A 27,864-nucleotide genomic window follows, 5' to 3' on the forward strand; every position below is an offset into this window, starting at 1 on the left:
ATGAATGACTTCCCACTGAGATCCCCCCACAAATTAAGCAGAGAGAGAGAGAAAAAGAGAGAGAGAGAGAAAGAGGGAGAGAGAGGAGCGTACAGAGAAAAGGAAAAGCGAAACTCAGGAACGAAAAAAAAAACCAACCAAACCACCAAACCACCGAAACCAAAATCAAATTTAAAAAAAAAAAAAAAAAAAAAAAAAATCACCATTGGGTGAGATGCACGTGATCTCTGATCACACCTCTTCTTTGTACCTGTTCCTGATCCCACCATGTCCCTGCTGGGGGACTCGCACATGGCGTCGGCCAGGCGCTCGCGCAGCCCCTCCTCGCCGTGCTCCACGGAGGACATGTGGCGCAGACCGAAGTTCTCGGGCCAGCTCCCACACACCTCCAGCAGCGTCACGCTCCGGTCGAAGGCACCTTCAACGAGACAAAAGGGACACGTGTGGGACACCTCCAGCATCGAGCTCCTTCCCGCTGTGGGCTGAGTTTTGGGTGACTGGAAAGGTGAGTTTTTTAGCACCCTGAAATAAGGTGTTTACAGTAGAACCTTAAGAACCTTAAGCAGCAGAACCTTAAGGCAGCAAGAGAAAAAGGGACACGTGTGGGACACCCCTGGCACTGAGTGAGCTCCTTCCCGCTGTGTGCTGAGTTTTGGGTGACTGGAAAGGTGAGTTTTTTAGCACTCCGAATTAACATCTTAGCAGCAGAACCTTAAAAACCTTAAGCAGCAGAACCAAAGCAGAACCGGCTTTGATCAAGCAGCTGTAAGTAAAATTAAATTAAAATGCAAACTCGGGTCTGGGCTCACACTGGTGAGACCTTCAACAAGAGAAAAGGGACATGTGTGGGACACCCCTGGTGTGGAGTGAGCTCCTTCCCGCTGTGTGCTGAGTTTTGGGTGACTGGAAAGGTGGATTTTTTAGCACCCCGAATTAAGATCTTGGTGTCAGCAGCAGAACCTTAAAAACCTTAAGCAGCAGAACCTTAAGGCAACAAGACAAAAGGGACACGTGTGGGACACCTCCAGCATCGAGCTCCTTCCCGCTGTGTGCTGAGTTTTGGGTGACTGAAAAGGTGGTTTTTTTAGCACCCTGAATTATAACTTTGGTGTTAGCAGTAGAACCTTAAGGATGAACCGGCTTTGAGCAAGCAGCTGTAAGCAAAATTAAATTAAAACGCAAACTCGGGTCTGGTCTCACACTGGTGAGAGTCAGGAAAGCAGCACAATAATACAAACGGTGAATGGCACGCATGTATTTCTATGTTAGACAACTAGGAATTCTGTTTGAAGTTGATTTCACTGGGCTGCAGCTGAGATGCTTCTTCCCCCTCCTGATCACAATGGAAACAGTCATTTTGTCTTGGCTAACGGGCAGAATTTTAGCTAAAATCCCTTTCTTGCTCTGCACCAGAGAAGAGGCAGAGCTGCCTTGTGTGTGTCGAAGGAACAAACGGCTCCCTTCCCTCAGTCTGGGATATCTGTGGGTTTTCTCTGCTCCTGCACTGGCAAGTTTTAGGTCAAACGTGCTCTAACAGAGGCTCCTTCACCAGCAGCCCCTTCTGAAGACTCTGGCTCTTGTGAGGGAACGCACGTACCTACAGAAGATCCTTCAAATAACTCCTGGACTTGCAGTTATTACCTCATTCACAGCAGGGAATGATGTTCTGCCGAACGCAAAGATTAGATTCTGAATTCAGGATCACTTCAAAGTACAAATTAAAATGATTCCCCTTTATTACGCGGCAAGTCTTCTGCGAAGGCTTACTTAAATCATTCCCACTTGGAACAAGATTACAGTTATGCTTTGTTGCTTCAAGCACATACCATTTACTCCACCATTAGGTAACTGAATACGCAGAGTTTATTGTGCCTGGTTTTTGCCAGCCTACCGACAGGGCTCGGGGAGGTGGTGGTGGTGGTGGGAGGGGGGAGAAAAAAAATGCAAATGCCGACGTTTCTCGGAGTTAAAAGTACATGAAACACGTCCTTGTTATCGGGCCTTCGGTTCTCCCCCTTTGATCAGCCGTCAGAAACTATCTACACTTGTAGTCTGTGACTGTACAGCTTCACAGCACACCCCCTGCCACTGACAGGTGGTAATAGAAAGGGTGAGAGACCAAGCCCCACGGCAGGCGGCCCTTCCTCTGATAACGCCCCGAGTACTGGCTGATAAGGCTTGGTAAACACTCCGGCCAGCCAGTTCATCCATACATCAGCAAAGAGGGGCAGATAATTCCCGACTCCGACGGCACGGGCACAAAGCGCCAGGGGGGTTGGCATCCAGGGATTTATATATCTGGGCTGACTCCTGGCTCCCGAATTTCATCGGCGGTGATTTATCCGCCTTGGCCTGGCTTCAGGGGTGGATTCCTGGCACTAGAAAACCATCAAGGCTGAGATGGAACCTCTAGAAAACGGCACCGTGCCTCTCGTGTGATACACGCACTTGAACTCTGGATGAATCCCAGTTCCAATGCAGACGAGGAACGGCCGAATATTTCAACTTTTAATGGCTCTCTGGATTTATAAGGTTGCTCCAGTCTAACTAATTTGTTTTAAAGCGAGGGTTCTTGAAGCTTGTTTGAGAAAACGCAGGGAGGAGGCAAAGTGATTTCGATGATGTTTAAATCTCTACAGCATTTTCATGATGTCAGCTCTCCTAAAGGCAGGAGGAAAAGCAAAATTTGGTGGTTTTTTTTTTAAGTATTTTTTTTTTTTCCCCCCAAGTCATCTTTCTATAGTTTCATGCAGCCCTGAGACCATCTCTCCAAGACCCCATGGATTTCAGCTGGTTTTGACAGAGCTGTTCATGTACCCTGAGAGTGATCAGGAGTTTCAAACCTGCTTCCCAAACCTCAGGGAAGCAGCAGGGGATGAGCTCCCACAGGTTTGCAGGGCTGGGCCAGAGATGAGAAATCTCCTCTTTCCTGGTGTCAACCCTTATTCCAAAAGTGAGAAATGGGAGCATTTCTGCTCCTATAAGCAGACATATGAATAATAAGGCAAATGGCTTTTGAAGCCCTGCCAAGATGCCTGCCTTGTGTGTAGAGGGAGAAACTTCGTGGAGTGCTGGGCTCTGGCTCCTGAGATCCTTGAGTGAGAGCAAAGGAGACAAGTGCAGCGTTACCTCTGCAATCAGGGCCAGGAGCTGCCAAAACTTCTTAGCAGCAACGTGTGAGGCTGCAAGTGTTAATGCAAATGCAGGTTAGAGGGATTAACTGCACTGAAAGTTGGCTTGTAAAAAAAAAAAAAAAAAAAAAAGAAAAAAAAAAAAATAGGGCTGGCTGGGGAAGCTGTAGTTTTATCTTTCCTCCCTTTTCACTCCTTCTCCGTGGTAGCAGTGCACATCTGGCAAGACCATTGATAGCCAGACATCCAGATGGGATTCAGCAGCCACCACTGCAGCCCGTGGGTGATCACTCTGCCTGTTACAGGCACCATCATCTGCTCTGGGCTGCAGTGGAAGCCACAGATTCCCCCTTTTTTCAACAAAGACGTTGATAAAATGGGTTCCAGGTAAAGCTGAACACAGAGTGTGACTGAGGTTATTCAGGACATGAGGGTAGGAAAGGAGATGTTGCTTGAGCACACAGATCTTTTCCCTCCTGTAAATCCCTGGATCTGTCCCCCTCTAATGTAAAACAAAACTGTTTCAGGAAAAACAAGATTTATTGTCATAAATAAATCTTCCTGTTCCTCTTGCCAGTGCATCAGCAGACAGCCCGTGTATCAGAGTAAAATAATAAAATATTTTTTCCAAGGCAGAATTAAGTTCTGGGTGTTTTTACACCTGGAAAAGTGGCTCTGCAGTGACATGGCAATGGGCTGGTTGCTGCCAGGAGCCTTCGGGTGCTTTGCCCTGCCTACATCATTCCCTACACACATCATTCCCAACAGCACACGGCCTAATGGCATTCAACTTCCACTGATAGCAGCTCGCCCTATCTCTGCTATTTATTATTTTGTAATCTCTCCTTGTGGCTGCCTCCCTCTCCCCTTTTCAACCCCAGTATCTCACTTGATAAGGTATCGAATTCCCCATCACCAGCGAGGAGTTTACAAACAACAGAGTGGCCAAAGCCAGGATGTAACCACAGCACCCACGGGGCTGAGAGAGCTCCTGCTGATTCCAGGGATTGCTGAGGGTTGAGGGGAGAGGCTGACAGCCTGCTGAAACCCTCCTGACAGCTGCCAACATCAGCCCCTGAGGTGTGAAGCCCCCGTGTCCCCCCAGCCCGGATCCAGCTCTGCCTGGGGAACAGGTTCCACCCAAAAGGAGCAATTCATTTAGGAACAACTCGAGGGTGAGCAAAGGAGGCATTATGTGAGTCTAGCAGTTACTAGTGAAATCCTGGTGGAATCTCATTAAATCACCCCAAAAAAAAAAATCTTATTGACTTAAAACTGTGTCAGTATTTCATCCTATTGCTTTCAAGCCTGCAGAACTCTCACTTCTCCTTTATTTATTGGAGATGAAACTGGGTGGGAATGGAGATCATCAGCCTCCCCTTCATGATGTCCAAGCATCATCCCAGAACCCCAAATCCACGCAAATGGAACAAGCAGGACCCTTGTCTGGACCACAGAGGTGAAAAATGTTTTGTTTTGCAATTCCAGCCTAAATGCTCTGAGCTAATTCTGCTTCACACACAGAATTTTCCTAATAAATCTTTAATTTTTTGCCTGAAATCAATCTCCCACTTCTCTGTTTCCACAGATATTTGCCTCTCAAGGAGCAGCATCCTTTTCTCTTGCCACTGCTGATGGACCAGAATCAGGTTCCCATCTTTCTGCATTTTATTAATGGCAAAGGCTTCTCTCATTACTCACACCAAATTACCTTGCTTAGACACACAGGATTTGTCTTTAGCATTGCAATTGTTTCAAGGCTTTTAATATAAAAGCAAAATAAATTCCACAGAAGAAAGGAAAAGAAAACCCACCCTAAACCTTGGAAATATCCTTTCATTTCACAGCCCCACCAACCAAGAGTGAGAAAACCAGAGAAACTTCTTTTCTTCTCTGAAAAAAACCCAAAATCTAGTAGTAAAAGGTATTTTTCCAAAACGTTTTAATGTTTCTAGTGTGTTATTTTTCTAAGTCAAAACAGCTAAGCTAAATCTTTCACCATAGCCCTTTAATTCAAAAGCCAGGGGAAATTTTTTTTCATTAAACCTCTGGACGGCTTCTTTAAAATCTGAAATCAAGTAGCTCCATTTCCTGTCTTCTAAGGAACAGCAAATAAAAAAAAAAAAAAAAAAAAAAAAAAAAAAGAGAGAGAGAGAAGAGTAGGTTCTCCAAAAATACAGTAATGGTTCTATTAAAGAGCTTGACAGTTTTGAGCCTCACCTTGCACACTGCAACATACGTGTGAGCAAAAATAACGGAGCAGAGGAGAGACCTGAGAGTTTTAATTGATAAAAGACTCGTCCTGATCAATGGGATGCACTGACCCCGTGTGATGTTGGACCTTGAGGAGCAACCAAGAGGGACAGAAGGGTTGCCCATCACCTCTCCTGCTTCTCCTGGAGTTTTTAGCAACAGGAGTGGGCTCTGGGAGGACTCTGGACACGCTGGGAGCTGCCCAGCCAAGCCTCAGCCAGGAGTGAGAACCCCACGAGGAACCAGCACAGAAACTCCTGTCCCAAAGCAGTGAGTCAAGCTGTAACAAACCCCTTTTAAACATGAAAGGTTGAACTTTCCTACGGGCTCTGCCAATTCCCTTCCCTGCCACAGGGACTCCAGCGGGAACGCCACGGCCGCTCGGAGCACTTGAAGGGGAATTTGGGCAAATTCTTTATTTGAGGGTGGAGAAGCAACATCCCCCTGAGCTGCTCTGGATCTGGAGGGTCTGTGCTCGTGGCATGTCCCCTCCTGGGCAGGGCTCACACGCTGCCAGCCCGCTCTGCCACGGCACACCAGCTCACTACGGACACAACCAAGGTGTGAGTGTTAATTATCGCCTTTGGAAACCACAGCCTTTTGGAGTCACTCTGCTCCCTGTCATCTTCCCTCCCACAGAGTTTCTTTTTTTTTGTTTTTTTTTTTTTTCCAGAACGGCTCACAGTTCTGCTATAAACAGGACATTACTCACCAGCTCTGTATCCTGTGAGTGCATTTAATTAATGGAGCCTTCAGCCGGGGTACCCGGTCCCACAGGCAACAACCAACACTTCCAAGTGCCTTTGAACTCTTGGCTAAGTGAGGCTGAGAAGTTGCTCGTCCCTCCTCAGCACCACAGACTCGTAAACAAAAAGCTCTGTTTATTCCTCTGTCAGGGTTTCTGGAGGAGTTTGGGGCTGACCCACAGCTGCAGGGATGGATCCTTGGGAAGGAGGTCACCCATGTGGCCACCAGCTCAGGACAGTGGCCCAGGCAGTGTTGGTGATGTCCAGGATGATGGTGCAGGTCCTTAGGGATCACTCCACCTTCCTCCTCCTCCCCACATCCCAAATCCTCTGCTCCCACAAGGGGTTAAGCAGGGGCTCAGGAGATTTGGGATGGTCAGGAGCACAGCCAGCCATCACAGCCCTCCTTGAAAAGGCTTTCAAATGCAAGCAAGGCTGCAATTTTCAGAGCTGGAGCAGCGAGATATTTTTATAAATACATAAATCTTTTCAAGGAAAAACAAATATAGAGAAAAGAATGTAAACATTATTGTAAAATGCATAATAAAATGTCTGCTGTTTGTTAATTTTGCTCCTTATTATCCAGCCTATCTGTACCACCGATGTTGAAACTTTTGCCTTTTTTTCTTAAAAAAAATTTTTTTATACTCCCTTATTCATTTAAAAATAGTTTCCTGCATGTTATACGAATAAGCAAAACCTAAGGTCCTAAATCCAGGGGAACTTTGAAGTATGAAACCCACGGTCTATGGGAACTATGTTTTCATTAATCAAAGTAGATGTTTCTAAAGCCATCAGATTTATCATGACTGGATTTCATATGTGAAACCCAATATACACACAGACATACACTGCTTGTCCTTTTGGATTAGTCCTGACCTTTTACTCTCCTTTCTGAAGGATCTGCCTTTCCTCAGAGCCCTGCTCTGCCAGAGGAGCCTTGACAAAGCGCGTTTCCAGCTCTCCGCTTTCCGTGTCTGACTACGAGTCTGGGCTAAGGTCAAAACATAAATGATTAAGTGTATTTATTAAACTCTGCCTTCGCCTTGAATGCTCCCAGCGCCTGTCAGATGCCATCCAACTGCAGATTCCTGCTGCCAGCACACCTGGCCACCAAACCAGGGGCCCCGGTGCCGCCGCAGCATCACCACCCCAAAAGCTGAACGGAGCCCCCCAAAATCCCCCCAGCACTGCCAGGAGCTCCTCCAGCCCTTTGCTGAGCTCCTGGCTTCCCCAGGGCAGGGAGGGCAGTGCAAGGACACGGTGTAAAAACTGGAGGCAGGCTGTGACAGCCACCCAAAGCGGGGCTTCAAAAGAGAAAACGCAACAGTTGGTGTCAGCAGGGAAATTCAGGTGGTGGTACCACAATTTGGCAGCATTTTGCAGTGCCAGAAGCACAAGGCTTTGTCACCTTGCCTTAAAGAACAAGACTAAAGGGGCTGGGGCACAGGTGGGTGCTGCCAGAGGTTGCACCCACAGAGAAGGTGCAGCTCACCCACAGCCTGAGCAGCACAGTACACTGAAAATCCAGCTGAGAGTTATTTTCCAATAGTGGATGCTCCTTATTTAGCTGCCTGAAAGCAAAAGGAGATGGAATCTACAGTAGAACTGGATGCTATTATGATTTTGAAAACAAAGTAGCCCTTTGTAATAAAATTAATTTCCAAGAAAACACGTTTCCCCATCTCCCTTGAATAGCAAAGATCCGTGCATATTTTAACGCTTTACAGAATCAGAACGCCTGGAAAAAATCAGGAATGCTACGAGCAGCCCCAAGCCCCCTTAGAGATTAACATTTCTTTATATTTAATCCTGGCATAAAGCAGAGTGTCCTGAAGAACCCAGGGCTCTGCACAAGACTGAGTTACCAGGTATGAATCTGCACAGCAAAAAAAAAAAACAAAAAACAACTTCACCTGATGTTCTTTCAACCTCCAGGTCTGGAAATTTCATTAAAAAAGGATTCACTAAAGATCTTCAGCACTTTTTAGTTTTCGCGAAGTTGGAAATGTTTTCTTGTGGTATTCACATACTTATAATTCTCAGTCCTGGTTAAAATTAGAAAATCCAGTAACCTTTTTTTTTTTTTTTTTTCCCTCCTAGTAAAATTTCCCACTCTCTGAAGATCTACGACTTAGCTAAGCTTACAACAAGATGATTATTGAGATTTTTCAACAATGCCTAGGAAATTTAAACACACAACGAATTCCATTAAATCTCAGTGGAGGCTTTTTTTTTTTTTTTTTTTTTTTTGGGGGGGGGAGCCTTTATTTTGTTTGACTTCTCCTCCGAATAAAAGCGGTGATTTTCGGATGCTGAAGCCTTTTGTGTTGGCCTCGGTGGGGAAAACGCTGTGTGAGATGCAGGAAGGATACATCTGGTATTTCTGTGACACCACATAATGATCCTTCTTTCTTTACATGCCAAGTCATTTCTGAACTCTTGGGAAGAGGTTTGCAGCCCTACCCTGTCTTAACGAGGTAGAAATATGCCAATTCCACTGCAGGGGCTGGAATAATATATTACTTCCCTTAAGAAAACAGATTTATCTTGCTGATTATCAATCTCGTGGCATGTGCAAATGCATAGCTATATACACATGTACAAAGGACACCTAATGGATTAGAAAAGGCTCATATTTACCCACAAGTAAGGAAAGAGCTGACAACTCATCAGGGTTTTCGGGATAACCCAGATCTTATGTTACACTTCAAGACACAAAGCGTGGATTTGTCATCTTGCTTGAGCCTTAGTGGTGGCTGTGTGAGCCAAGGAATTTAATTCTGATTGTTTCATTTGAATGAAAAAAAAAAAAAATCTTAGTGTTGAAAAAACATTGGAACTGTGCTAGGTACTAATATATCACTCAAATTGTAACAGGAGACTCCTTCTTGTGTAATAGCAAGGGAGAGTGTGGAAAGGCCAAGTTCATCGTGGGTACAGTTTATCTGCAGCTGAATGTTGGGGATATTGGGTTTTTGAAACCTGCTGCAAAGGAGGGGTGAAGGCTTCCCCATCACCCCAGCTGGATGCCAAGCAGGGATGGATGTGGCTCTGTGCCCAAATTCTGCCCCAGTTTCCTCAGCATCCTCCACACAGCGCGCCCAGCCTGCCAGAGAGACAGAATTCTGCTGGGCTTTGGGTTCTTTTCTTCTTTACAAGTCGTTTGCAGCCTCAGAGATGCTCACAAGCAAGGGGAGATGATGGGCAGCTTCTCTCAGCCAGGAGGGAGCTCAGAGCAGAGCATCTGTGGGGAAAGCAGCTGAACACCGAGGCTCCGGAAACGAGAATTTTGGTTTATATCACTAACAACCCGTTAAAGAGAGAAACTGGAATCTTTTTTTTTTGCATTATAAGAGCAAATATTTCTCTGGTCTCATATCACCTTTCCCAGATGAAACATTTCACAACCCAGCTGACTTATAAACAGAAAGCAAAATATTTTCCTAAGGTGGATCAGCGATCCCACTCGGGGCTTCCAAGCAGTGATTTATTTGTCTTACCTCACTGTGAGATAATGTGCACGCTGGTTCCAAGCTACTGTCTAATCACTGCTTGGACATGGGATAAAGAAATCTCACTTGCAAACACCAGGCACTCGCTGGGTGTTTGGGAATTGGTCACAGGGTGACTTTTCCAGCTGGTTTGTGCCCAGCACGTGGGTAGCAGTGCCCAGCTCCTGCAGCACGAGGTACAGAATTCCAGAATGGTTTGAGTTGGGACCTTCAAGACCATCCTGTTCCATCCTGTCATTGTCACCTTCCACTATCTCAGATGGCTCCAAGCTCTGTCCAACCTGGCTTTGGACAATTCCAGGAATGCAGCAGCCACATCTTCTCTGGGCAACTTATGCCAGGGCCACATCAACCTCATAGGAAAGAGCTTTTTCCTAATAATGAACCTTCTGCCACTTCTGTAGCAAATCACACTGAGTTACCATGTGATTTATTAGGATTATATCCAACAGGATGAGCAGAGCCTGCTGAAATCACAGTTTCCCCTCCAGTATTTTGATATATTTCACAAGCAGCACGAGCTGGATTCAGGTGTTGAAGCAGAGTGATGGAAATGTCTGTGTTTGGGGCAGCCGAGCAGCTGCCACCAGGACACAGCACCATTAACTTCAGGAATTGGTTTGGAAACTCAGCAACTTCTTAACCCAGCGACCAAGAGCAGGGAATGGAGAGGAGGTTACAAACCCCACCTAAAGCACTGAGGCAAAACGAGTTTTCAGGGCTGGTAGAGAAGATTTCGTTGTTTACACCAGAGAAAAGCTGGAACATCGAGGTTTAGGTAACTCACCAAGGTGACCACAATGAAATCTTCTGCCTGAGGAAAACCCCACACCTTCCTACAAGGTGTGAAAACACGGATGGGACCTCCAGAGCCACTCCTGCCCTGGCCAGGCAGCACATCCCAGGTGCTCTTCCATCACCTCAGCAATTTGGAAATGGCTCACTCCAAGTCTCTAGATCCCCCTCTCAAGAACACCAGAAAAACGTGTTTCTTTAAGGACTACAGAGAAACGTGAAATTTTATGTTTAGAAAGTAATAAAAACTCAACAAAACCTTAAACTTGTTTCCTTGCAATCCTTCCAAGTCAGGGAAGATAAATTTTTTTGGCCCGATTCCGAATTCATTAAAAGCTGTGTGCCAAGTTGCACGAGCAAATTATCTGAGCTCCAGCAAGGACTGGACCTACAAAGCACTGAAACCTCTGGTTCTGAGCCAGCTTAAGCATATACTTATTTTTAAGCATGCAAACAGCCCCGGTGCCTTCAATGGGAGTCTATATGCTGAAATTTCAGTGTGTGCTTAAGTGTGCTGCTGGAGCGTGGCCAGAGCACTCGGGAACTCGCAGCACCAAATTCTCCTCCCAAACCTCATCCAAAGGCAGGGATTTCACTGCAGCCAGGCAGGACACAGCTGGGCAGGAGCCAGCAGCCCCTGAATGAAGTTTTCCCCTCCGCATCTCATGGAGGAGGTTTTGCCCTTGTCACTTGTGTTATCCATCAGGCAATCTGGTGGCTGCATAAGGCAGAGGCGACAGTGGCAAGGTGAGATGATGGAGTGAAAAAATGATCTCGGCTGGCACGTCCCAGCCTAAGGCTTTGGGTCATTTAACTCGTCTCCCTCTCATCCCCAGCACAGACTCAACTCAAAGGGCAGGGGATTCACCCTTCCCCGAGCCTCAGGTTGGCTGCAGCAGCTCCAAGAGCAAGGAGGAATCAGGCAGCCGTGGGTGGCTGACAGCAAAGCTCTCAGGAGCAAGCAAGAACTCCTCAAAAAAGAGTCACACAAGGTCTTTGAGTGCCTTGAGTGACAACTCAAGCGTTTTTGCACTTGGCAGTGGTGCTGACCTCCTGCTACAGAAGTCACTAAAGGTGACTGGAAGGGTGTGCCTGGAGGGCACTGCCCTAATGGGGACGGATTAAAAGGCAAGTTTTCCCTTACCCTTTCTTACTTTTCTTCCCACGAAACCAGGAAAAAGACAAAAGTGGGTGCATCAACCCAAAATAACGCAAAATAAATCGTACTTAGGAGGAAAGTCTGATAATTCACGTCGTTGAGTCACAGCGTGCCGTAAGTTGGAAGGACAAAAAACTGGATTTTGATAGTAAATTTTTTTTTTTCTTCCTTCCATAAACCCCGTTTTGGAGCACTGATGGCAAGGATGTGCTTTGCTCTGATTTGTGATGCAATGAGACCTCTAATGTCATTTGGGATTCCACCAGGAGTCACCTGGTACAGACAGAGGGAAGAAGGAGACATTTTGGTGGAAGTCCAAACCCTGCCACCCCAAATCCCTGCCTGACCCAACAGATTTCCCTGGAGCTCAGAAAAACCGTTCACGTTTTCACAGCACTGTGGCCCTGCCCTAGGATGGTCCAAGTTGGTGTTTCTCAGTCCCCCAGGAGGTCCTGATTCAGCTTCACAGCACCTTCAAAACACACTTTATAGCAAATGACTTATGGACACCAGGAAATTTGGGATCATCCACAGCTGGAACTGCCTCAAAACACAGGAGAGGAGCCCCAGGTCTCCCCTCATGGACAAAACCATCAAAAAACAGCACTGTGACCGTGACTTTCTGGATTGCAACACCTAAATCTTGCTGCAAAATCAGCTTCGACCCACCAGAGTATTTTGATGATTATAGAGATGCTGCTTGCAAAGGCAAGATGGATTCTGAGAGCTGCAGTCCACCATTCTTGTGGACAATAAATATATTCCACTTAAATCATGGCTTGTACATATTTGAAAGGATAAACCTGCTACTAATAACCACGAATCAAAAGAGAAGATTCCAATTTTTATGCCAGAAAGCTAACAGAAATCTTCAGTGTGTTATAAACAAGTATCCATCATTATAAACTAAGTTCAGCATGTAAAAACCCAAAGATGGAGTTTATTGTCTTTAATGGCTGAGAAATGACAAGAGTGTTTGGTTGAAAAGGAATTTAGCAAGAAGTAGTTCTGTACAAGAACCAAAATCTGTCTTTAAACAAGAAAATCACTGCTGACAGTTTTACAGTAGAATTAAGCTGCGGTGAACTCTCAGAAGTGGGGCTAATCACAAGTTTCTGGGGAATTTAATGTGGAAAAAGAAAGCTGATTATTAGGGAGACTGATATAATTCAGGTAGAAGCTGATCCCATACCTTTCCCCAGACTAAAATGACGAGTGAAACCACTGATGTTTTGCAGAGGGAATTGCTCCCTGCAGCCTGCAGAACCGCCTCCTTTGGGGAGGATCTGGGAGCCCATTGGATCCAGTGCTGCTCCAGCTCCAACCATCCTCCCAGGCAGCTCGAGGCTTCAGCAGAGAAAACTGACTTTAACCCAGAGAGAGAGGCAAATCCAAGGAGATGAGGAAGCTCATGAAGATACGAGAGGGATGCAGAGCTCGTGATGATGTGGCCGTGTAAATTCAAGGGGAAGTATTTCCTCCAGTGGGCAAGCTCAAAGGTGGAAGTCATCCAAAGGGAATCTCTCAAAAGCCCTGGACAGCAGCAAAAAACCAAAAAAAAAAACAACCTGCCAAATGTTTTAGTGGCGTGCTGAAAGATCAAGGTGAAAGGAGCCTCTGAGCTGGAAGCCTCGGAACAAAGACGGAATTTCCTGGAACGGAGCGTGAAGCTGTTCAAACCCATCATCCCAGCTGTGAACTGAGAAATAACAATAATAACTTTATAGAGAGAGAGAAGGAAAAGGGAAGGGGGAGAAATGAAGGCAAGTCTTTTGCCAGAGCTAGGTAACATCGGCGTCCCAATCTGCAGATTAATTTAAATCAAGGAATGAGAGAGACAAAAAAAAAAAAAAAAAAAAATCTGCGGGACGTGAGATGAAGTGAAAGAAATATTTCTAAGCACATTAAGTGACCAGATTGGGAATGTATCTTGGGAAAAGTCACTTTTCCTAAGCACCATTATTACCTTTGATACATTAAAAAGCTTAACAGAGGCACGAGGAGTTTCCTACATGGAGAATAGTTTCCAAAAGTCCGTGAGGGCACGTTCAAAGCGCCCGGGGAACAGCGGGGCAGCTCTGGTGTCTATCAAACCATGTTTATTGATGTTCTTGCTAGCTGAGGCAAGGTTTGGGAACACGGATCATAACACCATTTTTATACCCTATAAAATACACTGTGAAGTGATGAGAAATGGGAATTGCTGAGCTCCACCAGGCAGGTCCTTTAGAAAGGAGTGTGCTTTTTCATGAGAGTTTTTTTTTTTTTTTTTTACAGTACGGAGAGCAATTCTCCTCTTGCTGTGAAAAAAAATAAAATTTGGGAAGCCTCCAAGGCATATGTTTCACAAATCTCCAAGAAGTGGAAAACAAGATTCCAAGAGGAGAAGTGTGAGAACAGAAGTTCAGGGCGAGCTTCCTGTGTGTCCCACACTGGGGACAGACGGGGCAGGAACCAGCCCAGGACATTTGCAGCCTCCCCAGGCTGTTTGCCTGATATCCAGTGTTAGGATGAGATTTGGGATTGCACCGGTGATCCTCCCCAGAAAACAGCAGATTCCGTTTAATTGCATTCGAAACAGAAGGCAAAAATGGAGATGTTTAAGGCCACCTGCATTTTCTGCTCACTGGAGCAGAGCACTGCCTTCCCATTCCAGGAGAGAATTAGCATCTTAGCACCTTGTCTCTCCAGGACATTTGACCTTTGCAGCTCTACAAACCAAGACACTGGCTAATTTTCATCTAGTTGGACACCGTTGGGAAACTGCTGAGGAAGTGGGAGACGTTTTAGGCGTTTTGGTGAAATATTTAAACTGGAGAGTTGCCACTGAGCTGGAGGCACCTTGTCCCCCAGAGCCCCTGAAGCCCTGCCAGGTCTGGGGATGGTAACGACCTTCATGGGGGTAATTCCACCTTTTCCAAAGGCCAGAGCGAAATCCATGCCCAAAGCTAAACAGGCCAGTTCATCAGAGGGGACCAGGGACAGCATCACCTGGGAAGGTTATTGCCAGGATGATGTTTTTTGGGGAGATGCAAATATGGTTGTAAGGATTTCAATGAATACTGAATATTATGGAAATCAGAGTAAAATAACTTCCCACCTTTACGTCTGAGTCTTGCTGATGCTGCTCTGCCCAGCCCAGGGAAGTCACCTGTCCATCTTAAGCCTCAATTTCTCCATCTGTCTAATAGACAGGAGCTACCTGACTTCAGTTTTCCAAAAATGAATATCTGGGAACACTCCGAGGTCTCAGCAGTGAGTCAGTGCATATTGCTGCTCGCAGAAGACCCCCTGTAGTCAACAATATGACTCTGGAACACCTTCAAAATCCAAACCAGATGAGTTCTGTGCCCATCTACATCAAAAAGCTGCCTTTTTCCAGACTGTGCTGCTGTCAGGTCAGAGAGCTGCAAGGCCCTGGCTTCTGAAGGATAAGCATCAAAAGTTTTTTCAGCAGCTTCAGAGACCCCATCCTAATTCTCCCAGCAGCAGAGACAAACAGCCTTAAGCTGAACTGGAAATCTCTCTGTTCACACGGAATGCAGTTCACCTCTGTGCTGAGAAGGCCAATATAACATTTAGGACTCGTTTTCAGAGCTCAGTAAGACTTAAATGATGCACAGACCTAAGGCCAGCCTTTGGCACAGGAGGGGATTTTACTCCCCATAAACTACCAAGAGCCCACAGTGCAAATTTCTGCAGGACCCTTGACAGGATGACAGCTACAGGAACAAAATAATCCAACAGGCTTGTAACCACCAGAGTCCACCTACCCTCCTCCTATAAATAACAGGTCCAAGACAAAGGAAGTGGGAATTAGATGCTTGTGGCGAATTGCAGAGAGCCAAAGACCTTAAACGATACCCAGTACTTACATCTACACTTAATTAGGAGTGAAACTGCAGACACGAGACCTCAACATGTGGTATTCACATGTGGGCTCAAAAACCCTGTCAAAGGCAGTTTTCTGAAGGTTGAGCCATCGAGGGTGTGATGCAGAGGGGAAGTCTGGAGATGCCTGATGGACATCCCCGGCTGCCCTGGGTACCACACTGTGTGCACCCAGCAGCTCCAGAGAGGTCCTGAGGTGTCTGCTGGCTGCACTGATTGAGCAGCTCAACAATCAACAAGACAGAATGCGAAATTCAGATGTTAATGTCAGGATTAACAGGAAACAGGTCACAGCTACAGCACAACTCCAGTGGTCCAAATTCTGGTCTCAGTTACGGCCTGGAGAGTCCAGTGAGACAGAGACAATCTGCATTCTGTTTGTGCTTTCATGATTTTGTCTTGTAGGCTTAAAAAATAGACTTGTAACTTTTCTTTGACCCTTCGTAAAACCCCAGCTCGATTTTCTGCAGGAACAGACACAGATTTGCTTGTTATCCTGATATTATTTGACTGCAGAGATGCCTGCAACCAAGTCAGGGGTCTGCTGGTGAAACCCCAGTTCCACCAAAACCAACAGGAATTTTTGCCAAGGCTTTCAGTGAAGGCAAGGTTTCAAAGAGAAAAAAAAAATACATCAAAACACCAACAAAAGCTTCTCTACAGATCCTTTACAGAGGTTTTAAAGAAGGGATTCTGAGAGTGCGACTCGGTGGATGTCACCATCCCGTTGTGGATGAACAATTCATCATTTCTACAAGACTGCAGCGAGTTGGACAAGCTCTCTGCGAACAAAACCAGAGACATCTGCAAATCGGATTTAAAACCTTTTTTTTTTTTTAAAAGACAAAATGATTAAAAGTTGAAGAAACACTTCCATATGGAAGAATCTTACCCCAACAGGTCACCACAAAGACACTTCAAACACAATAAAACAGGAAGTGCTAAAAAAAGCATAGCAGCTCACAAAAACCCCCACAACCTTTTCCACAGAAAAAATATATGTCACCCTGCGTAGAAAAACCATTTGGCAGCATAATGTGTCTTTAATCTGCTCAATTTGCTTATTATAGTAAAGGGTTAGAGGAATTTTCAAGCAGTGGCCAAAAATACTACAATGATATCCTCCCCTTGCAAAGTAAACTTGCTTAAAGTGAATTAACTTCTTCAACTGAAATATTTCAAAGCTGAAAATGCCCCCACTGAAAAAAAAAAAAACAAAACCCAAAAACAACAAAGCTCCTGGCCACAAAGGATGGTTTAACTGCTCCAAGCCAGGACCAGCAGTGTCTGCCCAAGCTGGGCAGTGCCAGGCTTTGCAGAACTCGAGGTAGAGGAGCAGCAAACACCCAGCTGAGCTTTCCATGTGCCTCTTGTTGGACTTTAGCAATGCAGACGCACTTTGAGGCAGCAGGAGAATAAAATATCCCAATATTCCTCTGCCCTAATCCTGATGGTTGCCTGCACAGGGCTGGAAGTGGAGCTCTGCTGGCCCCAGAGCCAAAATCAGGATTACCCCACATCAGAAACAAATTGATTCCGAGCCTATTGATCTGCCCAATTACTTATCAGGTTTGAGAGCCTTTAAAAGTCGAGATAATAGTTAGAGAGGATGGAGATGACCCAAGGAAACCACGTTCCTTTTGTGCCTGCCCTGACACAAAGGGCCACAGGGAGATTTTAGTGACCATCTCTCCTGATCCCCGCTCCACTGACCCGAGTGTTTGCTCGTGTTAAAGCTGATCATTTATACAAATGCTGTGGCAATTTTCCACCTTATCTGCAGTTAGGAAACTGTGCCTGTGATCGACTTGCAGCTGCCTGTGGCACACCTGGGCACAGCACTGACCCAGGGCAAAGCAGCATCCCCTGTCCTGGCACTACAGAGATGCCTGCAGGAGGCCAACAAAGATAATAAGAGGAAAAATTAAGGAAATTGAGGCTGCCTGCTCTTGATATTTAATATCCATGAGCTAAATACACAAAGGTGCAAAAAAGCTTAATAGCATTCGCGGCCGAAATTAAAACTTTAGAAGGAACTTATAGTGAGCAGTAATGTATGCAATGACATCTGGGGCTGTAATCAGCAAACTGCTTTCAAGAGCTGCCAAAGCAAACAGCCAAATAACAAATCCACTTTACAGATCATCAATCTGGTCGGGCACTTGCCAAGGTAAATAGTACAAGGCTGAAGTTTGCTTTGCAAACCAGTGAGCTGGGAGTTTAGCAAGGCCTGCTTCCAGGACAGCCAGGCTGGGGCAGGGTCCTGGAGGGTTGGTGCAGGGAGAAGTTCAACCATCTGACACTCAGCCAGTGATCAGGGGGCGTAGGAAGATGAAATATAACAACATCAGGGATTAAAAAATAAAATAAAAATAAAAAAAGAATAAAAGAGAGTCAGGTTATGCTCATAACTCAGTTCAGGCTGGTGATTATTAGTGCTGGTACAACTCAAAGCAAAGCCTTGGCTGAAGCAGGGTTTATTGTAACGCTGCTTTGCAGATTGGGCAACACTTCATGGGAACTCCAAACCTAAGACTGAAAAAAATTAGTAGGAAATGAACCTTCTTTTATTTTCAAATGAGATAAAATCTGGCTCCAACTACCATATTTTACATTTTAGTGAAGAGGATATAAAACATCAAACAGTGATTTTCTTTTTTCATTATGAATGCAAGAAAGATAATTTATGACGGCTGCAAAACATTTATTTAAGAAGTAAAGCCTTTATGTTCTGTATACAATTTATAGGGCTGTAAAAGAAAGAAGTGGAACAACTGCAGCCATAACATGTGCATTTATGAATAATAATTGTAAGTCCATTTTGCTAAATACCACTTCTGCTTCAGAGTTCATGTCTCAGTTGATTGGGAAGTCCTCAAGTGCAACCTCAAATTTTTTAAGCTTATACTTTTGGCTGGAAAGGGAGCTCAAGACAAAATTGCTCAGCAGTTTATGTCAATAACTGGACAGGATAATAGCACAATGAATGTGTAATACTGTTCAAGTGGTGAGAGATGGCATATTCCTGGTGGAAATTGCCTCAGCCCCGTCTTCAAGCACAATTATTTCATTTTTGCTGCAGTCAGAGGGTTGCAACACAGAGTGAGGAGCCTCCAAGCCAGGACACCCCACGCCTGGCTCCTCATCCCTCACCTCAGGGCGAGACAGAGATGGACTCATTCCCTCCTCATCGCAACCAAAGCCCCATTGCTCAAGCGCTGTGTTGATACACATCGGCCAAATGTGATGAAACTGGCCCGATATTTACTGCAGGAAAGGTGACCATTGGCACAGCTGGAACACCAGGGGACTCCAAGGGCTGGGGCTGTGCCTGTGTGTTTGTGTGGGCACTTAAATGCACAATAAACCTTTTTTTTTTGTGGCGTTTATCTGCCGTTTCTCCTGGGGAACAACACACAGCAGGGGGAGAGCTGCAGGTGGTTTGTCCTTCAGTGCTCAGGAACCTGTCAAGGGGTTACCTCCAACCCCATCCCACCCCAAAACCCCAGCAGCTCCTTCTCCCCACCCCAAACCCCCACGAGTTCCCACCCCACACCCTCTGGGGTTTGACCACTGTCACCTGTTTTGTTTTGGGTTTTTTTTGTCACGGTGGGAGCCTCAAACAGTTCCTGCAAGATTTTAGCTAATCAAAGCCCCATGGAGCATGGGAACAATTTAGAGCCGGAGTTGGAAATAACTAAGTGGATCCCCCACAGGCACAAGAAGAAATATTCTGATGACGAATCTTTCACACTAATCAGGAGGTCCTGTGCCCATAATGAGTCGAGTCTCACGAAGGTCCATGTGGAGTTCCCAGGGGGGTTTTTTGTGACATGCCTGCTTTGGAGGGCTCAGACCTCCTCTGCAACACCAGGCACTGTCCTCTCCTTATCCCACAGATTGTTCTGAGCCCCAAAGAGCTCCCTGCTTTCTCTCCAGTGGTCTAGCCACCCACCTCCATCCTGGCCTCCAGCTCCACCCAGCTCAAGGAGACCTTCAGCATCTCTGGGTTTAACTTGACAGGGCTGTTTTTTTTTTTTTTTCTATTTTGGGAATTTTTCCCTTTCTACTTGTGTTACACTGAGGAAAGGCAGCATCTGGGTATCACAAGACAAACAGATATAGCTTCCCCCCCCCAAAAAAAAAAAATCCCCCCCAGCTTTCAGAGGCTTGGCAGGAGCCGCCGGTGGCCAAAAAACACTGATAAAAAGGATGTGTAACTCCTCAACACTATCCATGATGGAAACAACTGCAGCCCTCGCTGGAGGTCAGGACACACAAGAAAACAAGGCTACATGTGTAGCAGATTACAACAACCACATGGCTGAGATGGACCCGACAGATCAAATGTTGGAATCGGACGATGACACATGGAAAAGTGGAGTTTAGCAGGGGGAGAAGAGAAAAAAAAAAAAAAAAAAAAAAAAAAAAAAAAAAAAAAAAAAAAGGCAAGGGAGAGCCCATATGTTCAATTAGCGAGATACAAAGCTTTTGTTGTATACCAAAAATAGCAAATAAAAAAGCCTGTTGTCATTTTGGGACGGCCAGATGTGTTTCATTTCCAGCTTCACATCTGAACGTGTGGACCTGCCTGGAGATGAAAGGGAGGAAAGTGTGGCAATGGCTGAAGGGTATAATTACATCAAAACTCTTCCTTCCAAACAATGGGTGATGGAGCTCCCCCTCACCTTACACGGCCCAGCGCCGCCTGCTCCGCATCCAGCAGGATTGGACAGGGTTTGAGAGGGTTTTTTACCTGCTTCCCAGGACTTGCAGACCTTTTCTCACCAAGAGAAGCCCTCCTCATGCCCAGCAGCTGCACCTTGGCTCCTGTGGTGGTGGAATGACACCCCACAGTCTGCTCAAGGGCCAATTCTTGATGGTTTTTGATGGTTCCTTTGTAAGATCTCACCTTTTCAGAGAAGAGGACCAGGGTTTGTACCTCCTGAGCAGACTCTCAAAGGGCAGAGGTGGATGCCAAGTCGCGAGCAGAGAGCAAGAGCTACCTGGCCCACGAGTGCATAAAGCAAACACGAGTCTATAACCAATAAACACAGCTCACTTAGGTAGCCCTCAAACAAAACCAGATGGGCTCATCTACTGCAGGTTTCCCTTTCCTTCCCTCATTTTTTTTTTTTCCCCTCTCACTGTTTTGGAATTGAAATTGCGTTCAAACGAGGAGCGTTTGCCAAGGATGTGACCTCCCAGAGTTCAGGTGCGTTTCCCTGGTTTGACACACTGACTGGAGTGAATTCCTCCAGCCTTTGGAGAAGGGGAGGAGAAACTGAACCCCACTGGTGATGGAGCAGCGTGTGCCCTCCGCAGAGCACCTGGTCAGCTTTTCCTGGTGGCCAGCAGCACCATCTCCCAGCCCACACCTCCCACGCAGCTCTTCCCCTCCCGCCACGGCTCGGGGCAGGGTTATTATCTCTCATTCCCAACTGGAAAAACTGAAACGTGCAGCGATTCAGTTACATGCCCAGGATCACCCAAGAAGCCTGTGGCTGAGCTGGGATTAGACCTCGGAGCTCCCCAGCCCTTGCCCAGCTCTTAACCACAACACCATCCTTCCTGAGTGCTTTCATGTAGTTATATTTATCTTTATGTAGGGTCATCTTGGCTCCCATTATGAAAAGCACATATGGTTTCCAGTCCTCAAATTGCCTGGGTAAGGGTTAAATATTCAAATATAATGTTATTCCTGGCATTTATGGAAAAGTTTCTCAGTGCTGATTCCAAAATCCCATGGCATTTTTGGAGCTGCTGCTCTCTATCACTGATAGTTATAAACAGGCCTGTCACTTCCATGCCTGTGAATTGATAAAAACAAAGTACTTTATCCTAAGAATTAAAATTAGGGTAAATGATGAGAACGTGGCCACACATTTGCATTTGCTAATGTTCTAATATGAATTTTATGATCACATAACTGGGATCCACAGAACTACAGGAAGAGGGAGAGCCAGGGAACGCTGCTGCAATAACCTATGCACACCCAGCTTAATCCAGCTCAAATTCCTCATGTTAGAGCACTTTGCCATAAATTCTGAACTCATAAACCCCCTCTGGATCGCAGTGAGCAGCTGTAGTACACAAAAGGTTAATCAAAAAAGAAATCACACAAACACCAAAAGCAGACAAACCCCTCTGACCACCCTGATCTCATCGGGGCTGCTGCAAAAAAAAATGATTACTAAAGAAATCCCAATGGCAAAGCCACTGGTCCCAATCTGTACTTAGGGGATATTCAGGGCATTGCCTCCACCTGGGGCTGTGGTTAAGCACTTTATTCCTGATTCAGCTAAAGCAGAACTGCCCACAGTTCACCTCACAGCCCCTTTGGGTTTATCCAGAATATTCCAGTACCCACCCTGGTGTGCAGCCAAACAAACTGAATTCTTCTTCTGCTCCTACTTGCTGCACTGCTGTGTGTAAAGAAGAAGGAGAAGAAGAAGACGACAAAAAGAATATTTACTACCACAGTCTATCTTCTGGGTTAGTAATGACTGATGGACTCTGTTTATATCTGATTTTTGTTTCCACTCTGTGCAACGTATAAAGGAAGAAGAGGAGTGAGCAATAGATCTTGCTCCCAGCGCTGTGCTGGGGGACCCCAAAGGACAGGAGCTCCCCACCAAACGCCAAACTGCCGCCCCAGGGAGGTGTCATTTCATGTTTTTCAGCTCTTTTAGGAAGAAGGCTGCGGGATGCTATCAGCAGCAGGGTTCAGGGAGCACTGATAAGCACACCACAGCTGAAGGAAGCCCCGTGTTCCCACCTCGTCTGCACCACGTGCAGGTCTCAGATACCACCACCTCGTGCTGCTGCTGCAACTGTTCACTGCAGCGTTTCCAAACAGATCAGCCACAAGACCCATCCAGTCAAAACAAGGGGAAAACACATTCCACATACTGTTGGATTAAAACCCTTCCTGCACTCGTTAAATACTGTGTCAGACACTCACCAGGCACCACGCTTTTCAAAGAGCTGCCTGTTGACTCCATGGTTGCTAATATTCAAGGTACATTTAAAGTAAATAGGTTAGGGAAGCATTTGATCTCATTGCTGCCCAGTGCAGAGTCCAGGCAGGCTGGATTTCCTGGCAGAGTGAAGCATTCTGAGATTCCTTGAAATCTCCACACGTTCTCCTCTATTCCAGCACTGACACCAGCGCTGCTCTGGGGAGAGGAAACTGCTGTGGAGAACAAAAAAATCAGTGTGATTCACTTAACAACTCCTAGCTGTGGCCCCAGCTCAGCAGAGGAGCAGGAACTGACTGTAGCTGTGCTCCAGCTGACTCCAGGAGCCAAAGGCTCAGCCAGCATCACAGGCTGCCCAAGGAGGTGGAAGGTGCCCCATCCCTGGAAATGTCAGCCTGGATGAGGCTCTGAGCAGCCTGGTCGCTGCAGGAGCCTTTAAAAGTCCCTTCCACTCAATTTTTTCTGTGATTCTGGCGGGGTGTGAGCTCCCAGCCCTGCCCCAGCAGTGCCCACTCAGCTGCTCACCTGCCTGGCTCTCCAAAAACAGCCCCAAAGGTCACTTGGGTTTAGTGGTAGCTGCAGGAACACCCCGTCCTGGCATCAGAGGTCATCTGAAAAATTGCCTCTGCTGCATCCATCTCCTATCTGATCACTGAAACAACGCAAGAAACACCAAAAAAAAACCCCACCCCAACTCAAACCCACAGCCACCCAAAAGTTGCAGCAGCAAAGCTGAGGGGAAATGAAGCGTGGGGCTGGAAGGAGAAGGCAGGGTCAGGGAAGGGCTGGGAGCCTCTTAAACTGGCTTTGCTGCAGGATAAGATGCTCATGTAACTACACCCTTATTAGTGTTATTTTTTTAAAGCTGGATCATTTCACAGATCTGCTTTAAAAACATGTCATAAATGAGATCTGCTGCAATGGAGCAGTAATGTGTGCCTACAGCTGGAGCCTGAGCAGAGCTGGGCTAATTTAGCCCAGCTGAAGACCTGAGCCTGCACTACCCCAAACTTTGCTTCATCACTCTGAAGAGGGGAAAAATCCTAATTGCCCATGCACTGCTCTTCCCTCAAACATAACCCCTGTCTGCAAGATTAATTTTCCTGGTACTAAAGATTTAAAGAAAAAAAAAAATAAAAATTAAACAGCCCCTCCAAGCCATCGATTTAATTTAAGGTTTTGTTTCGAAACAGTTGGACAATTTCCAGATCTTCAAAGTTTTGACCAAAAATAGAAAGCATATTCTGCAACTGATTTTAAAGATCTGTTCTGTTTATTTACTTATTCTAATATTACCACAAGTGCTCTTTAAAAGAAAAAAAAAAAATGACTCCCAAAGGGATTCCTTGCTGCTCAGCCCCTGGAAGAGAGGCACTCCTCATCCTCATGCAGGTGGTGATGAGCTGGCAGGGAAATGCCCCTAACTACATAAAGGGATTACCTGGCACTCTTTAATGGGGTGGACCAGAGCCCTTTGGCTTTTTAAGTATTTAAAGGGCTGAGGAGAAGTCCTGGCATCCCTGCAGGATGGGCAGAGGGGTGGCAGCTGGAGCTGCTGTGAGACCACACAGCCCAAGGCACTGGTGCTCTGGGGGCACACAGATCCCTTCCTGCACACAGACCCCTGAAGAGGGAGAAGAGAGAGAGATAAAACCAACACATCCAGGCAGCCTGTCCTGTCAAAGCCTCTGTGTCTCCCTCTGGAAGAGGCACAACCACAGCTCCTGCCTCTGCCGCAGCATCCCCAGGGGCAGGTCACTCCATCTCCGGAGCTGTTCCCCAGCTGTCCCAGCTGCACAGACAGCTCATTGCTCCTCACGCTGCAGAGCAGAGCTCTCACCAGTGCCTATAAAACAGTCGGTGCTTCCCACATGAGAAGTGTGAGGAGGAGGAGGTGGGGCGGTGCTGCTCTCTCAAGGAAATGTTCCGCAGCCATTTACACGGCGAGAGACGCCCCGGCCCTGCCAAGTGACAGTGTCAGGAAAGTATGTCGACAAAAGCCAAAAGACAAAAAAACCCACTTTTTTAATTATAATTCTGGCAGCTCGAGCAGCGGTTCATATTTACAAGGCTGTGTGCAGGCGACTGGGGCTGGGATGCACACACGGGGTCTGCACGGGGCGGGATGGGAGATGGATCTCAGCAGCTCCTCGGATGGGATGGGACACGACCTTTCTGCTGCACACAAGGAGGAAAAAGAGGATGGGGAAGGCAGGAGAAGCCCTGTCACTGCTGTTGGATGGCTGGGAAGTGGGTGATGGAGTCAGGATGCAGGGATGCTCGGCAGGACGTTCCCTTCCCCACCTTCTCCTTAAATATTTATAACCCTTGTTTTATTCCTGACCTTCTTGTTCATACCCTGGGCTAACACCCCACACATTCCAGCATTTATAGGTGTTCTGGTATTTCTGAGGGGTTTCTCTGCCACCCTCCTGGGCAGCACCACTGCCTTCACCCACCACGGCTGCAGCTCCTCTGCCACATCTGCCTTTTTGGACACGTCCTGCAGAAATAATTTACTGTGGAGACAGGGTAAAGTTACAAGGCATTAAATCTTGCACTTCCAGCTTCACACAAGTTTTCAGGGCTGCTGGGCCCGGGGCTTGTTTTGAGTAGCCCAGAGGGGGGAAAAATCCACAGCGTTCCCATGATATATGTTAAAGTAAGCTGCTTTTTATTTCAGTTTGGGGGGAGTTAAGTAAAGCAAACCCTCAGATCTAAGCTACAGGATTGAAGGAACAGGTCACAAGGAAGCGAGGAAATTCAGCCATATCCACATGAATGACTTAATTTTGGTTTCTAAACCCATATCTGATTAACCAAAGACCTCCATTTTCATCTAGTGACTACATTAAATATAAACAGACATCCATCACAGAGGGAAAAAAAAAAAAAAAACCAAACCCAACAATAATTACTATCTGTTGAAGCCATCGCTTCCATGCCATTTGGCAGAGACCTTTCCATGAAATCCCCATAATTTGGCATTTTAGGGCAGGGAGAGACTCTGCTGCTGTGGCAACTCACTCCACTCCCAGGAAGAGCCAAAAGGCATCTACTTCTTTCAACCCCTGAGCATCAGTGGAGTGTAGTAAAAGCATAAAACCCTGGCCAGATGCTTTAAAAGCCACTTCTTTTTTTTTCTCCTTTTCTCTCTGAAGCAGCTGCACCCGGCGAGTTCTCTGCTCAAGAGTCAGGCAGAGATTTTCAGTCTGACTGATGGAAAATGTAAGGACTCGTCACCAAAGCCATCCTCTGGGAAGTCTCTCAACACTTGGCTTTTGTGCCTATTCAGATCCTTTTCAGACCTGCCATTCTCTGTGAAAAAGCAGCACGTGGAGCAACGTTTCTCAGAGATGTTTTTAAAAAAGCAAAAATCCAAGTGGGGAACCTCGAACAGATCAAAATGTCACTAATATAAATACATTCTAAGGAGCAATTATCCATAATATTCTTCAGTTTTACATTCCTAAAGGTTTTTCACAGCTGTCATTAGATGGCACTTTGGTTTGTCGGCTGAGCAGAGACACCAAAGCCCAGAGAAATTACAGAGAAATAGGATTTCAGGCTCTTTCTCCCTCTAAAACTGGTCCCTGTACATTGGGATGGAGCCCTCCACTTACCCCTCACAAAGCTCTCCTGACCTCCAAACTCACTTATTTTAATAAAACATGCTGCTCCAGCCAGCTGACATTTATTATGCTTAAGCAACATAAAATAGAAAAGAAACATTTAGGACCAGAAACAACCCTTCAACTCCCTTTTATTGCCAAGGTTCTGAAATTCTTTTTTTTTTTTCCCCCTTTTCTCTCTGCTAATAACAGCCTCCCTGCTCCACCTTGCTGCTGCGATATTGCAGGAAATTCCCCCCCAAAAAACAAAAAAAAAAAATCCCTAATGTGGATGGCAGCTGTGCAGGTTTAAAGCTGAATAAGGCTTTAATTTCAGGGGGCTGAGCTGCTGTGTCCCTTTGCAAAGGTGCAGAGCCTTTTTCTGCTTTCCTGGTGTGGTCAGGCACTGGAAGGTGGCAGAGTCCCCATCCCTGGAGGTGCCCAAGGAACGACTGGATGTGGCACTCAGTGCTGTGGCCAAGGTGACGATCACTCACAGGTTGGATTCAAAAACCTTGGGAGGGCTTTTTCCAGCCTCACTAATCCCGGGATTCAGAGCTGAATGAATGAGCCACTCTGGGAAGCCCTGGAGCACCAAGGGGACGCTGCAGGATGTTAAAGCTCACTTTTCAGACCCATCCTGCTCCAAATTTTGGAGGCAGGCAGGCGAGCAGAGGAGCTGCGACTTTGAAGATCCCAACCCTTTTTCCCTGTGCCCATATATCACTGCTCCATGCTGCGGTGGCTTTCCTGCCTGCTGCTCAAATTTGTCCAATTAGACACGGCCCCACAGGGTGGAATTCAGTGTGAAATGTGCCTACTGATGTCTGCAAATGAACCAACACAGACGTGCTGCTTTAAGGCCTGGAAGCGACAGGCAGGGAGAAGAAAAAATAAAAAATAAATTAAAAAAAAAAAAAGCCTGCCTGGGACAAAAGCAGGAGGACTGGCTGTGCAAAAGCCCAGATCAGCCTTTTAAAGGGATTCCCAGACTCAGCAAGGTAAAGTGTGTGAGCTGCTGTGGCACTTCGCACCTCAAGCTGTGCTGTCTCACACCACTGACCCCTCCATGGCGACATAAGTCTCAAGAAGAAGCCAGGATTATCTGTCTAAGAGCCTTACATGTGTCATGTAAGGTCAGGTGCCAACTGCAATGTCAATTAGTAGTTAAGAGTATTGGTAGCTAGACAGATGCTGGGAGCCTCAATTAGAAAGAAAAGTCAGATTATAAGTAATTAAGAGATACAAAAAAAAATGCTTCAGGAGCTAAATACCTTAACTGCCTCCAGTGTTGGGTTGGTTTTTTTTTTTTTTAAATAAAGCACACATTCCTGAACTCCCCCAGACTCTGCCTGGAACATCTCTGTAGAGTCCAAAGCTGGTCTCCATGCAGACAAAAATCCCTGGCACGTTGGTGTCAGAAGGAACAGGAGGGGAATTCTGGAGGCAGGTGTCTTTCCTGGGCACAGCTCACCACCAGCCACAGCTTTTGCTGCACAGATGCTGGAGAAGGGGGAATTGTTCATCCTCTGCCACCAACGGGTCAAACAGCTTTAATAACTGAATAATTTCTGCTTTGAATATTGTCAAAGAGGAAGAGTGACAGCTCCATCTCCCTGGAGAAAGAGCTCCTTCTCCTGCTGTCCCCTCCCATGTCTAAGCATGGGCACATGCACTTACAACTTGCTGATGGCTTGGTGACCTGAATCCATTTTATAAATATAAAGACCTACAATATATCTGCAGCACAGGAAGGAAATAAAACCATGAGCCTCCTTTCAGA

General features: G+C 46.2%; 1 protein-coding gene and 1 long non-coding RNA gene across 9 annotated transcripts in view; one reads left to right on the plus strand and one right to left on the minus strand.

Annotated features, from left to right (window-relative positions):
• The window catches only part of BCAS3 (BCAS3 microtubule associated cell migration factor), a 300,050-nt gene that overhangs the window by 19,524 nt on the left and 252,662 nt on the right, over nt 1-27,864 (minus strand). For 3 of the 8 annotated variants that reach the window (XM_066333524.1, XM_066333513.1, XM_066333514.1), the window contains one exon: nt 251-418. In XM_066333524.1, the coding sequence (XP_066189621.1) occupies nt 251-418 (168 nt within the window). Of the gene's footprint in view, nt 1-203; nt 419-21,375; nt 21,665-27,864 lie in introns of those variants that run through there. The other 5 variants (XR_010745132.1, XM_066333517.1, XM_066333515.1 and 2 more) reach the window with 3 other exon arrangements.
• On the plus strand, nt 2,162-6,696 carry LOC136370211 (uncharacterized). Its single transcript, XR_010745131.1, has 4 exons — nt 2,162-2,532; nt 4,720-5,654; nt 6,058-6,110; nt 6,281-6,696. It is a non-coding gene; the product is annotated as an uncharacterized lncRNA (long non-coding RNA).

The sequence above is a fragment of the Sylvia atricapilla genome, chromosome 20, assembly GCF_009819655.1.
Source record: "Sylvia atricapilla isolate bSylAtr1 chromosome 20, bSylAtr1.pri, whole genome shotgun sequence".
NCBI lineage: Eukaryota > Metazoa > Chordata > Aves > Passeriformes > Sylviidae > Sylvia > Sylvia atricapilla.